General features: G+C 39.8%; 1 protein-coding gene across 3 annotated transcripts in view; it reads left to right on the top strand.

Annotated features, from left to right (window-relative positions):
* MORC1 (MORC family CW-type zinc finger 1) overlaps window positions 1-16,410 on the top strand; it is a 64,802-nt gene extending 48,392 nt beyond the window's left edge. For all 3 annotated transcript variants that reach the window (XM_081950382.1, XM_081950383.1, XM_081950381.1), the window contains 5 exons: window positions 1,270-1,407; window positions 2,410-2,500; window positions 13,320-13,370; window positions 14,260-14,442; window positions 15,863-16,410. In XM_081950382.1, the coding sequence (XP_081806508.1) occupies window positions 1,270-1,407; window positions 2,410-2,500; window positions 13,320-13,370; window positions 14,260-14,442; window positions 15,863-16,018 (619 nt within the window). In that variant the 3' untranslated portion in view covers window positions 16,019-16,410. The remainder of the gene's footprint in view (window positions 1-1,269; window positions 1,408-2,409; window positions 2,501-13,319; window positions 13,371-14,259; window positions 14,443-15,862) is intronic.

The raw sequence follows: 16,410 nt of genomic DNA, 5'->3' as shown, positions 1-16,410 counted from the left end.
TAGTCACACTCTCTCAGCCCAACTCACAGTGTTGTACTTGTGGGAGAAAATAGGAGGACGAAACGGTACTAGGTATGTTTGCCATCATGAGTTAATTATAAAAGGATTAAATGTTAGGTTAGAATATATAATAAAATAATAATGACTCCTTCTCTACTTACTTGCTTTGGGCTGACATTAGATATAATCGAGCTATAGATATAATCTTGGGATTTGGTTTGTTGGTTTTATAGGGAACCAGTTTTGCATTATGTTCTTTTACCTTCAATTCCTTAAGTCTTCCTCACTTCCAGACACCAAAAGTAAGTTCATCACCATAAATGAAGTCATTTTTTTTCTTCAAATAATTTTAATTCCAATTTTTATTTTATTTTATTTTGCCTCTCACGTGATATCTTTTTGGTGGTTGTTGTTTATTTAAAAAGTCATAGAGCGTAGCTTTTATGTGCTGGAGTCCATACTACCCCCAAAATGGGTCAGATCAAAAAAAGACAAAGTGGGTAAAACATAGCAAAAACCTGGTTTTCCTTTTATTTTAAATTGAATTTTAATTACATCACAGTTAATATAATTATAGGCAATTTTAAACAAAAAATATCTTCCACTCTTACAATTCTTCAGCCAGTTTTGAAAAGCTCCGAAGATCTGAGGTTGAGACTCCCTGATCTTTTGTATTGCTTGCCTGAAAGTAATGAAAAATTTAATTCTCGATATAAGAGGCACAATAAAATATAGATATTTCTTTGGGATTTTTTAGTATCAGTAGTACCAAAAAATTGAAAATTTCTATTATGCCCTGCTTGGTTTTATAAAGTGCTAAATTTTTGTGATTTACCTGGCATCATATAGTCAAGAAATATTGTGCATTGAAAATGTAAACAGATTGAGAAAATGATCTGGATTTCTAAATTGCAATTGCAAAGCTCACTGAGAAATCTTGAACAGGCAACACAATGCCAACCCAAGTGACCTAACAATCTTCACAGAGTTCTCAGAAATGTAAAGAATATTGCAGGGCTTGTTTTAAGACCTAGTATCCTACTGAGATAAATATAGCAACTTAAACCCAATCAGATTATTTGTTAATTTGTCTTAGTGTTCATTGAATAACAAGAGCTGTCTAGAGTATTAAATAGAGATGGTTTAAAACTGCACAATCTGATCCTTTTTAATTAGAATTTAATGTTGGGTTTTCAATGTGGTTCTTATCTGCTTCCATTGGGTGTAATGTTATAATGTAATATATGTAATGGTGTTTCTATTCTGTAGATCCACAGAAGCTACAAAAGAAGACAAAGATCAAGTCTTTATTGTGGAAGAGAAGTCAGTGGAAGTTTCGCACCTAACTGAACATTCCCAGAGCATCACTAAAACCAAGATGATTCAGACATTAACATCTCATATCAAGTGAGTGGTCATAAAGACTCAAGTTTATAAAGTATATAAAGGAATGTAAATTTACTTTAGTCAGTGTGTGAACTTGTAAACAGTGCAAAGTCATATTTTAGGCTGCATTTCACACCAGTTAAAATGATCACTTAAAAGTATAGTTGCATTCTGTGGAATCAGTATTGAAGAATAGCCTATATAAAATTCTCGAATGGCTTGTTTCAGTAAAAGCCACAATTAAAATTGGGATAGAGGGAGGTATTATACCTTTGTATTTTACTGAGTAGGTAATCAAAAGAATTATATTTTCAGACAGACATGATAATTTGAACAGCTCATTTTTGAAAAAGTACAATTGTACTTTTTTGTTAAACTCTGTTGCATTACCCACTCTATTTTGAACCTATCATACAAACGAGGAATCACTGCATTATGATACAGCCAGTCACAATGTAATATTAAGAGCTTATTCATTTTCCTCCTAGGAGAAAAATCCTCCTGAGCTGCTAATTGCTCCCAGAGGTGCTAATTACCACACAGAATTCCTTTGGGACAGGAATAGAAACTCAGAAATTCATTTTTTGTACTCTTTTAAGTAAGAAAACAAATTGGTTAAATGGATTTCTAAAAGCAATTCATTATTGCTTTAATATGTTAATTCGTGGAAGTATAGTTTTAAGGATTGGAATGTTGTAAAAATGACAATATTTTCAGTTGAATAAACTCAGCAGGTTTCAATAAAGAACCCTGTGGCTCCTTAAGGTTAACAGATTTGTATGGTATCGCCATTTGTGAATGTTTTTATTTTATCAATTGCATAAAATAGACTCTCGTAAGTTAAAATGAATGGTACCAAGTCTGGATTCTGAGTCCCTCGGAATACCATTCTTACCACTAGAAAGAAGAATGTATGTGCATATTTTCCCTTTAAAAAGTGCATGAGAAGGTTTTCCCCTTCATGGACTTTCTAGAACTATGTATGGCTGTTTATTTTGCTGCAATGCTTTGTTTTCTTTTCAGAGAAATATTGCTCTATTTTTTACCTGAATGTGATAAATCAAGAGAACATATTGCATCCATGTGCCCGGAAGATGTTTTATCTATGTTCAATGTGAGTGAACATTTAAATTATATTAAAATAAATGTGTCAACACGTCTGTGCCAATATCCTATAATTACTGGTAGTCTCACTCAACATCATTTGTTCAGCAACCATTCAAAGTTACAATGATGATGAATGAAGGGACTTATAAGCTTGAAGTTCTATTGCAGTACCACTGTAGACATCTGAACAAAATTCAGGCATTGATAAACCCTTTTTGCCTACTTGCTGCCACTGTCTGCTGTTGCCACTACTATATCAGCCGAGGCCTTCATTCACACTGTCTTTTGCACTGGCACAGCCTGTGATGAGCTGACCAGGGCCTCCACGTGTTGGCTAAGGCCTCCGTTTGTGAAAGGAGAACCTGGCTGTATAAAAAAGAAGACCCTGTCTGTGCTGGCACAAAAGAAGACCCCCATCTAGAAGGACGTGTTCACCACATGAAAGGAGGAGGCGGCCTTGGCCAGTGTGCAAAGGGAAGCCAAAAGGACAGAGATGTGGAAATAGATAGATGAGGAGAGTTGAAGTAGAGACAGTCCCTTACATTTTTTACAAGAATGGTTTGGATCTGGATGTTTTTTACCTGATAGCAACATGAGATTCACTCAATGGCAGCAACTGGGTTTGCTGGAACTTTGGCTTAATGACCCACACATCATGGGGTTGCAGTGGGAACTGGGATTTCCAGTATTGCCTTGACTTGGTCATTTAGTCATATGATGCAGTGCTTTATAACAATATTGCTTACTGATAACAATTCTGGTCCCAATTGCCATTGTACTGCAAGGACTATCTGTATTAAGATATCCCACCAAGTTTGGAACCAACTACTCATTGGGTAAGTAGTGTGCTATCTTTTCATCCAAGTCCTTAATAGAAATATTGAAGAACATGTCACTAAGTATTGGACTTCATTTGATACTCTGTCTAGTTTGATGAGGTACCTGTGAAGAACTCTAGCCACGACCCATAATTTTTGTTCAATGAGGTTTTTATATAGACTTTTTCTAGCTTTCAGTTTTCTCATTGGAATTATTCATAATTATGCTTTTAATTTCTCCTTTTTTAGGCATTTCCCCCTATCAAGTTTATTTTCTTAGTAGTTACTTTTGCTAGCATTACACGGTCATTTCCACTAGTGTTCCTGCTACTTCCACATCTTCAGTTAAGTCTTCCATTCTAATGAGCATCATGTAAAAGATGGGGTCTTATTTTCTTTCCTCAACCTTCAAAAGGAGAAAGTTGTCAGTAAGACCAGTGAGGGAAACACCAGTATACTTCAGTTTTGAATGTAATTAGACATAGTTCATTGCTGAAATGAATAAGACTGTTTTGGACAGTGCACACCGAAGGTTCAGGGACCTGTTGCAGACTGGATTATAGCTATAACTTCCCATTTTTCTTTAAAGATTTATAATTTGATATTGGAAGACATATCATACGTACCTTTACTTTCATTAGGCAGCTAAAAGTAGACATCAACAATGTTAGATACTCCCCCCTCTAGTTGTTGACAAGGACAATAGTAGTCTCCACTCAGGTCCTCTCTTTTTAGGTAGAACAGAGAGACACCTGATTGGCTGAAGCGCTGGACAGCTTCCCTTTAAAAAGGGAACTGCCACCACTCATTAAGTGGATGCCGGTACTTGACCAAATAAAGAGCTGATGTTATCTCTAGCCTTTTGTGCCTTTCATTACCCTATCTAATAAGCAACAGTTTTATTTGTTCTCCTTTTTATCTATATGTTTACAGCACTGCCTTGTTCATTCATTCTGAGTTTTTTTAACATAGTAAGTACTTTTAGCATAATATAGTTCAAGACCTCCTCTTCTATTGCTTCTACTTTTTTGAAGCAAATGTCCTTCAGCTGCTGCATTTCACTGATATCGCACCGTTTCTATTATGCCTAGAAAATCATATTCGCTTTGTTGTCTTAAGAGTTCAGACTCATCTTGTTCTGTATTCCGAGAGTTAATGCACAGCCCTGAACCTTATGACCCAATTTTCTTTCTTATTTTTAATTCAATGTTTAAATAGTTACTATTTACATTTCTATTTTTTTCTCTAGCACTTAAGCCTTTATCTAAATTTCTTAATTCAGGGTTTTCATCTCCAATCCATGCAGATTAAATTTAAAGTACTGCTAACCCTAATCAAAGTCACTATGCTTTCCCCAAATACATTTTTGCCCTTTCTTCCTTTTTTCTGAGGGGCTTAAATCTATCTCCTGCTAGTACTTACCAGGAAACTCAGATATTTATCTCAGAAACAGACCCTTTGATTAGTATCATGCGCATAACTAGTCATTCATTTAAAGTCCTCCTAACCCTAATCAAATTGACTTATGCTACAAACATGCTTGTTTTGGTTTCAAATTCACTATCACAACTCCTTTATCAAGATATTCACTGTCCTGTTTTGCTTCTATTCTCCTGAAAACTCACAGCCGTAAGAGAATCTGAAAATTGTTTCTGAATTCTAGTATTGCAGAAGATCATCTGTATCTTTCCTTTCCAATTGTTACCATTGTCCTTTGGGCTTCCTGATTTAATCAGTTCCTTTCTATGAGATTATGTTCTAATACAGCGATGGCGAACCTTTTTTGGCTCACGTGCCACAAGTGGGGGGAGCGCAGGGGGGTCGTGTGCTGGCGTGCCGCACCCATAATGCAACGGGCAACCCCCCAGTGCGCATGCACGCACAACGCGTGACCCCCCCCCCCCCCATTTTTACATCCTTTTTTCGCCCTCCTCAGACTCCAGAGGTTTTATAGGAGCCTGGGGAGGGCGAAAAGAGCCTCCCCCACCCCCCGGAGGCCCTCCGGAGGCTTCAGGGACCGTCCGGAAGCTTCCCTGAAGCCTTCGGAACGCTTAAAACCACCCTCCGAGCAAACCGGAAGTGACTTCCGGGTTGCTCGAAGGGTCATTTTAAGTGCTCCGAAGGCGTCAGGGAAGCCCCCGGACGGTCCCTGAAGCCTTTGGAACGCTTAAAACGACCCTCCGAGCAAACCGGAAGTGACTTCCGGTTTGCTTGGAGGGTCATTTTAAGCGTTCCAAAGGCTTCAGGGAAGCCTCTGGACGGTCCCTAAAGCCTCCGGGGGGGTGGGGGAGGCTCTTTTCGCCCTCCCTAGGCTCCTATAAAGCCTCTGGAGCCTGGGGAAGGCGAAAAATAGCTTTTAAAAAGGTGAACTCAGCTGGCCAGCGCGCGCATGCGCGCTGGCCAGCTGACAGGGCAGAGCCTCACGTGCCCTGACAAATGGCTCCGCGTGCCACAGGTTCGCCATCACTGTTCTAATATCTCCTTTGTCTGAACTAATCATTCTCTTATTAGGTTGGTTATGCTGCATCCTTTCACATATTCTTCAAGGATTGCTACAAAGTTTGTAGATTCTGCAAATATATGCCAGGTTCTTTGGCAAAACAAACCTGCTACGGATATTGCATGTCACAACTGCAGATTTCATCATCTTCATTTTTGTTTCTAAAGGCACCAGGCATCAGGAAGGCTTATACTTCTTCCATTCTTTGGCCCTCCAATATAGACTCTTACCTTAGAAGGAAAATTAGATACGGATTCCTCCTTAGACTGCCTTGCAAATTTCCACTGGCAAATGTTTGGTAGCTTTTTTTTTTTTCCAGAAAATTTTATTGGTTTTTTAAAACATTTATAGGGAAAAGGGTAGGTGGAATGGTATACAAATTTTGGCAGTTGCAAGTATGGCAGACGCCCCCTCCCTCCAAACTCATAAGATACATCTATGTATAAAACATTAATACAAAATCGTATAAAATCAGCATATTAATTCTATAAAAAAAAATTTCAATCAGCTTATATATTATGATATATAGTCTAGATATAATTTCATTATTACTTTCGGTCTGTTTATAACAATGTGATTTTCTTATTCATTTTTGTGATCTGAGCTTTCTTAGTGTTGCCACTTCTCCCCCTGCTGGCAGAGCTCCGGCCCCTCCCGTGTCCTGTGTGACCGTTGAAGAGTCTTCTGTTTTTTCTAGGTTCGCTTTATTTTTTTCCATAAAGGCCTGGGCCTCTATGGGTGTATTGATTCTGATTCTTGTCTCCTCCCAGAATATCAGCATCCCTTCAGGCATCAACCATCTAAACCACACCCCTTTCTGGTATAATTTATTCGCCAATTGCGAATAATTTTTCCTTTTCTCCCTAATTTTTTTTGGGATCTGCTTCAAGATGGTTATCTCCCTGTCGTGATATGTCAATGCTTGCCCCCTTTGTACACCCAGAATTATGTCTCTTGTGCTTTTCCTAAGAAATTTGATATGGACCTCCCTGGGTACATTGTGTGTTCTGGCATATGCTGAGTTCACTCTATAGACCAGGTCTATCTCCCATTCCATCTGTTGTTTATCTTTGTGTATATATTCAGCTAAGATATTAGTCATGATGTCCCTTATGTTTTCCCCATCTGCTTCTATAACATTTTGAAATCTAAGATAAAAGGACATTCTCTCAAATTCTGTTTTCATTTGTTGGATATCAAGTTCTTTGTTTCCCTTCTGCAAAGCTTCTACCCCCCCCCCTCGCCTCCGCCACCCCACCCTCCACAAGGTCCAGTCTCTGTGAGTTCTTATAAATTTGGACTTGATTCTCTTTAATTTCTTCATTTCCTTTAATTGTTTCTTAATTTCTTCCTGGCCCTGTATGAGTTGTTGAAGCATTTGTTGCAAATCCATCTCTGTACTCTTAGGTTGCATCAGTTCTGTAATCTTTGACTGTGTGGCAGGACTGGATGTTGCAGATGTCAGTGCAGAGGTAGAAAAGCCAGGTGTTAGGGTTCTAAATACCATGCAGAAATAAATCATTGTCCAAGGCAAAACATCCTTTAAGGTGCAATTTATTCCGCAGGCATGTTAGTACTGCTATGGAAATTTCAACTCTGGAAGTACATGCTCTGGGTTCACCCAGTTAAAGTTCATGATCTCTCCCCACACCCACAAATCCATCACATGTTCCAATCATCATCTTCCACGCTGGCATGTACACCCATCTTCTTCCAGCCAGGTGTCGAGATGCGAAGACAAAAGATGACCTTGGCTTCTACAAAAGAATGTCAACAATCCATTCTACAATCCTACTCCTTTCTATTCCCCCCTCCCAACTACTACACTATTGAAACAGCATAGAAAATTCTAAGAAAGTGTGGCAGGCCAAAGATCCAAAAAAGAATATAATTACAGGCCTGACAGGCGGCCTCTCCTCAAAAGAAAAACGTTTCCTGCAAAGAGAATAACATAAAAGTTAACATAACAAAATTAACCACCTCTTCTCCACCCAGGGGAACCCCTTGACTTCTCAGGAAACTTCCCATTGAATTGCTTTACTAATTTCTCCACTTTCAGGTTCCCACTGTTTACCCAATTAACTTCAGACCAAGGGTAACCCTTCCAATGCACTAAGTACTGTAAGCAACCCCTATTCAGCCTGAAATCTACAATTTTTTCCACCTCAGATTGTGTTTCCCCTTCCATCACTAATGGAGGAGATTGAGCTTGGGTGGATGCTCTTCTGTTAGACCCAATTACTGGTTTCAACAAACTACAATGAAATTCTGGGTCAATTTCCCCTAGACTTCTGGGTAGACTGAGTTGAACTGTAACTGAGTTAACTATCTTCACTATTGGGAATGGACCTAGAAATTTTGGACCCAATTCCTTGCTAAGCATTTCTAATCTTATGTATTTGGTAGATACAAAAACATTGTCCCCCACACGGTAGGGGTTTAGGAGTGAGCGACGTTGATCATCTTGCTTCTGGTAGGCTTCTGCTGCAACTGCTAGAGCCTTCTTCGTATTCTCCCATCCTTTCTTTAGCATGTCCATCCATTCACTCAAAGACATGAAAGAAGGAGGTTCTCTAGGCAACTCAGGCATGGCAACAACTCCCATGCCACTGGTAATCTGGAAACCCGCTAATCCTCTGCTGCTGTGGACCGCATCGTTGTACGCCACTTCGGCGAAGGGTAGCAAGTCCGACCAGTTGTCTCGCTGATAGTCCACAAAACACCGGATGTATTGTTCCGCCACCGCATTGGCTCCCTCTGCTGCGCCGTTCATGCTGGGATGAACCTCTGAGCTCAGTTCTTGTGTGGACCCAATGGATCTCAGGACCTCTCTCCAGAACTTGGTTGTGAACTGGACTCCGCGGTCTGAAATGATCCTCTTGGGTACTCCATGCAGGCGATAAATGTGTTTCACAAACATTTTCGCTAATTCGTTTGCGGATGGCAATCCTGAGCAAGCAATGAAGTGTGCCTGCTTAGAAAGCAAATCAATAACCGTCCAAATTACTTTATGCCCACTGCTGTCTGGGAGTTCCATGATGAAGTCCATTGCGACCTCTTCCCAAGGCCGTTTCGGGCTCTCTGCTGCAGGTGCTGTAGGTTCTGGGCTCTTGGATTCAATCATCCACAGCTGGCCTTGTTCCTCCTCCGAGGCCTCCCCCTTGGTAGGACTCTTCGTCACCTGAAGTTGGGGGTTCTCTTCCAGAGGTTGGTTGGGCATTTCCCCCTCCGAGGCCTCCCCCTTAGTTGGACTCTTTGTCACCTTCAGTTGGGGATCCTCCTCCGGAGATTGTTTGCCCTTTTCCTCTTCCAAGGCCTCCCTCTTGGTAGGACACTTCGTCACTTTAAGTTGGGGATCCTCTTCCAGAGGTTGTTGGCCCAGATGACTTTTCTGTGCAGGCATCTGGGGCCCTCTCTTAACCACCGTGGCAATTGGTACACACGTTTGTTCTTCGGCAATTCCCTCCTCCGAGGCCTCCCCCTTGGTAGGACTCTTCGCCACCTGAAGTTGGGGATCCTCTTCCAGAGGTCGTTTAGGCTTTTCCCCCTCCGAGGCCTCCCCCTTAGTTGGACTCTTTGTCACCTTAAGTTGGGGATCCTCCTCCGGAGATTGTCTGCCCTTTTCCTCTTCCGAGGCCTCCCCCTTGGTAGGACACTTCCTCACCTTAAGTTGGGGATCCTCTTCCAGAGGTTGTTGGCCCAGATGACTCTTCTGTGGTGGCATCTGGGACCCTCTCTTTACCGCCGTAGTGGTTGGTGCGCACGTTTGTGGCATTGGGGCTGGAGCCAAACACTCTGACGCTCTGTGGCCAAGTTGACAACAATGGTGGCATTTAATTGGCCCCCACGAGGAATGGAACCTAGTTACATCTCTAAACTTAGGAACCGTTTCATCACACTGCCTTGCTCTCCAACTTGCAGCTGCCCCCTTGGTAAACCCTTCTTCCATGGTGGAGATTGCTTCTCTGTAGGAAGGTGGAGTAAGAACCTTTTGGGGCATTGCAGATGCACCTTGTCCCGCTTCCCATCTTGCAGGCCTGGCTTTGGTAATCCCTTCTTCCATGTTGGTGATTGCTACTCTGTAGGAAGGTGGGGTAAGAACCACTTGGGGCCTTACAGGCGCACAATTTCCCGCCATCCATCCCGCAGGCCTCCCTTTGATAATACCTTCTTCCATGGAGATTTCTTCTCTGTAGGAAGGTCTGGTAAGAACCTTTTGGGGCCTTGCAGGGGAGACTGGAACCGGTGGGGAGGTCAATCCCTCGGTTGGCCACTGCCCAGCTTTCTGCCATGGTGCCATCTGCTGAGGGAGGGCAGGTGCCCCCTGGCATCCCTCCCATCCATGACCTGGGGTTAAGACCCATCCCGGGGTTGCCTGCTTCACAGGTTGCAGCTCAACCAATGATGGCTGGCTAGGGGGTTTTACGTGCCAAGGACCCTCCTGCTGGCTTGGAGGAGTTATGGGCCAAGTAGGTGCCCTTTGCTGGCTTGGATGAGTTATGGGCCAAGTAGGTGCCCTCTGCTGGCTTGGAGCATTTCCCCATGCTGATGGCAAAGGAGTTTGTAAGTAGCATCTTTTCCATCCAAGTCCTGGGAGGAAAGCCCAATTTACTGCCCAATTTGCTTCATTTACTGGTTGCAGCCCCATTTGTGGTGGCTTGCAAGTGACAGATGCTGGAAAAATTCCTTCTTCCTGCCTCCTTTGAAATTCCCATTTTGAAAGGGAATCTCTCTCCCATCTAGTTGCAGGGTGATATGCCATTTCATTTATTGCCGTCTGGAAGGAGCCCAAACCTCCGTTCTAAGGGTGTTTTTTTTTTCCAATCTTGCTTCTAAGCTGGGGGGGAAGGAGGGGGAGCATGCACTCACAATTTTGCTGAAGAAGTCCGTCTGAGATTTCCTTCGTCTTGTCGCGTCTCCTCCTGCATTCCTCCAGATGCAATTAAACTGGAAACAGCATTCCATTGCCTTTGAAGTTCCGTACTCCTCTTCTTATCACCAAAAGCTTCTCATTAATTCTTTGCTGATATTTACGCTGTCCCGGTCAGCATTGGGAATGCCGAGACCCACATCACCAGATCTTCCATCACCAGCCCTTCCCCCTTGATAGGGGGAGGGAGCTAGTGAAATATTTTTAAAGTAGAGAGTTGAAATAATGTTAGGGTTCTAAATACCATGCAGAAATAAATCATTGTCCAAGGCAAAACATCCTTTAAGGTGCAATTTATTCCGCAGGCATGTTAGTACTGCTATGGAAATTTCAACTCTGGAAGTACATGCTCTGGGTTCACCCAGTTAAAGTTCATGATCTCTCCCCACACCCACAAATCCATCACATGTTCCAATCATCATCTTCCACGCTGGCATGTACACCCATCTTCTTCCAGCCAGGTGTCGAGATGCGAAGACAAAAGATGACCTTGGCTTCTACAAAAGAATGTCAACAATCCATTCTACAATCCTACTCCTTTCTATTCCCCCCTCCCAACTACTACACTATTGAAACAGCATAGAAAATTCTAAGAAAGTGTGGCAGGCCAAAGATCCAAAAAAGAATATAATTACAGGCCTGACACCAGGTTTTCCAGGTGGTGGTCTTTTTGGAGACATAGTTTATAAAGCAGAGAAATCAGTCAGTGTAGAAACTGGACAGCTGAAGAAGTAGAGCAGGCAGATGAGTTCAGGAGGCAGAAGATCCAAGCAGCTGGGAGTTTCTTTAGTCAGTCTAGCAATAGAGAAAAATTTTCTCTCCAGAGGGTTCAGGAAATAGCAATCCACAAGAGATTCTTCTGGGTGACACGGAGACAAAGACCGGAAGCCTGAATTTTAAAGGTGGAGTCAGGTTTCACAGTTCATAAAGACAACGGAAGTGTGCCATCTTGCCCTGCCAGCTTTGGGCTCAGAGGCATAACAGAATTTTAAAAGTTCAAGAAATTCTCAGTTCACCCATAAGTTCTGAAACTAAATCCAATGAAAGTCACTTTTACAGGGGTGAGGCATCATTAGTTGGCTCTCCCCCCTCCTCCTTCCCCTGGGGGCGAAAGCAAAATCTTCTCAAGCCGCTTGTCCAAGGGGGAGGGAAATCCCCCTCCCTCTAGCCGCACCTCCAGCAAGAATCCGAAAGTTTAACTTCTAAAAACGCTGAAAAGTCCATCAGTTCAAAAAGAAAGGGAATGAAGAAAGGAAGCCTCTCACCATACCGCCGCTGCTTCCTTCAAAAGTACATTGTCCGATCGGCATGAAGCGAGGCGCATGCGCGCCCTCCGAAACTGCTCCCCGGTGCCTAGAGCGAAGCGGAGAAGCCCCCACCAGCCGCCGCCGATGCCAGGGCCCTCCGCGAGCCGCTCCCTCGGCAGGACACCTCTCCGGGGCGTCCTGTGCCCCCCCAGAAGCAGGGGAAGCCCACCGTCGCCGTAGCCGCCGGAACCAGAAGTCCCAAATGTTTGGTAGCTTAATGAGCATAAATAGTTGCATGTATAATTTATTTTACATAATCTCTTCAAAATTGGGGATGAAATTGAGCAATTAGCAATGTTAAACTGTTTTGTTTGTAAAAATGTATATGCCACAAATTCACTATACTTTGTATGGGTTACAATATAAAATTATTAAAAAGTATAAAGACCTAATCCAAATAATTAAAACAAGATAATTAATTTTATTGTAATTTTCATTTTTTTCTAAGTCTCCTTGTATATTTATTACGTTTAAATCAGTAAATAAAGGTAAATCTTAGTTGCATGGCCATTGAAAATCCATGTTGCTTGCTTTTAACAGAAATACTGATCTTTTTGATGTAATAACCAAATGTTGATTTTATATTTTTTAAAAATGTGGACAGATTAACTAAATTTAGATTCCTATACTAAGTTTTATTTTGTATTGCTTTAATAGACAATGCAGTATCATTTCCCAGCTGTCTTTTTGCTTATGTTAAGGACCCCACCATACCTAGGATTTTCTTAACAATGCAAATTGCAGGGTTGGAGATATGATCTCAGATTGGGACCGAGATCTGTGTAACCTTAGTATTTGAAGCCGACTTTTATTTCATTTATTGTTTTATTTCCGTTCCATGTTTGTCTAAGACTTTTTTAGATCTTTCTTCTTTTGTTTGTATGTGTTTTGGTGACTGAGAAAGTTTTGATTCTTGGTAACTACATAGACGAATCCATGCATTTTTCTTGAAAATATTTTTAGAAAATATTCACTTCTAAAAAGATACCATTATCTCTTTCTAAGGATGCCAAAAATTAATCATCTGGCTTTTGTGGATACTGCAAGATAAGAACTTGAGTTTCCTAGCTCCTAGTCTAATACCTTAATCACTATACCAAACGTTCTATATTAGGGTCTAATATGAATTTAATTCTTTCTGAAATATTTCTACTTTTGAAAGGCAAAACTATACGATTAAAGTCACTGTAGTTTGATTCTTTATATGATTAATCTATCTGATAACATTTTCTTATACTGATTTTTCTTTTTGTTTGTTTTTGTTAAAATAGTTAAAAAGACATTGGGATCACAGTAAGACTGTCATTTTATCCATTGATCAGGTAAAACATAAAATGTGACAAGTATTTTCTGAACTGATTTTCATCATTGGAAATAGATATATATTCTTGAAAAAAATAGTGAAATGCAATTCATAAAATTGCGTTGCTTCATAGTATGCTTACAAAAAGAATGGCCTTCATTACAATGTAAGACTATTATTCAGCTGCTAGCATTGTTACAAATTATGTTGGAATTATGTGCAACTCTTACTCCCTTAGTCTTGCCATTGAAAATCATCTTCTTTTATTTGTACTGATCCTTGTTTTATGAATACAGATAATATTTTTGTAATCTAAAACAAAGTTTTTCAGATTTCAGTAAGTAAATACTGACATAGTAAGTTGGCTTTAAAATATAGCCGGGCTAATTATGCTACAAATCAAATCTCCAAATTCAGCAGCAAGATATCTTTTTGAGACATTGGGGCAAACAACAGAACAAAGAGTAGTATTTCACTCAAACCTAATCATATGAAGCAGGGATGCATATTTTATAGGCTTTTGAATAATGTTGGGTAAGTTCTGGGCTAAGGACAAAATTTAATAACATTTAATTCAATAAGAATTTTTGGAACCACACAAGACATTTGGGAATTCCTTATTTTTAATGTAAGGGCACTAGCCTTAGAGTTTATGATCACCTATTCTCACTTAAAAGGAGAGCTACAATCTCTGCTTTTAATTTTAACGGCATTGTTCAGTTTTAGGCTTATTTCCCCTTTCGCTAAACTCGGCGTGGGTGTGAGCATGGCCAGCGTGTGACGCATCCAGCCTGTGGGCTGTGAATTTAACAGCCCTGCCTCAATAGATGGAGGAATGTTGCATAGTAGAATGTAAAATTTTGTTTAAAATTTGTAGTAAATTGCAAACATTTAAGCATATATTTCAGTATTTCTCACAGTATGAAAGACAACTTTCCAAAAAACTCCAGCGTCAAGAAGAACATTGCTTTCAAAAAGTCTATGCCATTGAAAGAAAAATGTATCTACGCAAAGAACAAGTAAAAGCAACCCAAAAAAAGCTTGAACATCTTCGGAGAAAAATAGCCCTATTGCTATCAAGAATGAAGCCCGTAAGTACAATATTATATGCAATTAAACTCATTCTATTTCTGCAAAAGTTATATTTCAGTATTATCATTCTATGTCACAGAAAATATGGTTTATTTCAGTATTTCCAACAGGACTGCAATCCAAATGAGGCTTGTAGGAACCCAAGGAAATTTTTAAAAAAGGTTTATGAACTATTTATGTTTTAGAACTATAAGCAATGGAAAATGAAAATGTTAAAGATGCCATTTATTTGGCAAATGTTGTTTCCTTTGAAATATTAAAGTAAGAAGGAATGTTTTTTCACTAATCAGCAGGATACTTTAATTTAACCAATGAGATATAAATTAAAACTTAAATGATTACCCAAATTATTGTCAGATACTTCTAATGCCCAACTTTATGTATTTATTGATCCAAAGAGTGATTTTTAAAACACTAGACAAGCTGATCCTTAAAATTTTTACTTAGTTATTTTTATATAACAGTGTAACAAAATAAAATGGAATCCTAGATTATTCAATTCTTTTAATTTGAATATTACTATTGATTCTATTAGAATTTTTAATATAGGTGATTCAGTCTTAGATAACTTTGCTCCAAAGCTGCATCATTATTTCACAGAAATAACAGACATTATACAACAAGAGATTAGCGTTATTTACACTTTAAGACTGAATAAAATATGCAATCCGTGATAACAATGAATGTGATGTCCCACTCTGTAAATTCTGTGTACATAGTTGAAACAACTTATGAAGCTGCTATCCCCTAAGCCCGTGATGGCGAACCTATGGCACATGTGCCAGAGGTGGCACACAGAGCCCTCTCTGCTGGCATGTACACCGTCGCCCCAGGTCAGATCTCTGTGGCATTTCTTTCTTGACCTTCTATTTCCTTGCAAATGACTAAACAGAAGTTCACGAAAGAAAAAGATCTTACTTCTTGCTGCGTTGCCGGTGTTGGGATGCCCCACTTCCGGGCAGCTGATCTTCGGGTCTCTGCTGCATATTTGTGCATGCATGTGCATAAGCATGTTTGCGCATGTCCATTTTTGTGCATGCACCTCTCAATTTGGGCATGTACATGCACACAGTTTCGGCATTCAGTGTCTAAAACGTTCGCCATCACTGCCCTAAGCCCTATTAATAATGAAAATTCAGATCCAAATGAATGTTTATATCTAGCATTACAAGATCAGGATAGAACACAGAAGTATCAGAAGTTGGGGATAGGGCAAACATACGTTATGCATAACCAAATTTCTGAATAAAAGTTATTTTTCCCAGTGACTTTTTTAAAAAAAAATTCCCATTCTAAGAAAACCATTGCATACAACAGTTGCCTGTGATATATAGTTTTAGTCAAAGGGGCTATTTAGGTTTAATTATCTCTGGAACTGTTACTGTAACAGCAATGCATTTTTGCCGTCTGTTGTTTCAGCATCTTGTTATAAATAATCTGGAACATGTCGATACCATCCTGGAAGAATGTTTAAACCAAGAAATCACTCATCCATTGGTTCCTGTAACTACTACTGACATAAGTGAATCTACATTGCTAGATAAAGAAAATGGGAGAGTATGTAACACTTTATAATGTATAATAAAATGCATATATGCAGATAACAGAAGGTAAATAATCTACAGTTATTCTGCAGAAGTCTTACATGTTAATAGTGTTAACAAAGTTCTAAGTTGCCTTTGATGATTTACCTGTTATATTTTGAAATTATTGGAACTAGTCCATGAAGACCGTTTACTTTAAAGTATATGGGTGAAGTTTAGCAAGAAAATATTTGCTAAATGATTTGTATTCTATAGTCCATAGCCTTTTGGATATACTGTTGGAATTATTGTAGAAATTATTAAAATAATTTTATTTACTTTTATTGTTTTGAAATAACTTCATGAACATTACATAACTTTTTTGCATAAAAAATAAAGTTTCTTATGACATGTTATTTACTACATCTCATAAATAAAGCTAAT

This window comes from Natrix helvetica, assembly GCF_964273705.1.
Source record: "Natrix helvetica genome assembly, chromosome: 4".
Lineage (NCBI taxonomy): Eukaryota > Metazoa > Chordata > Lepidosauria > Squamata > Natricidae > Natrix > Natrix helvetica.
Note: the sequence above shows the minus strand (reverse complement) of the source record. Positions and strands in the feature narration are given on the sequence as shown.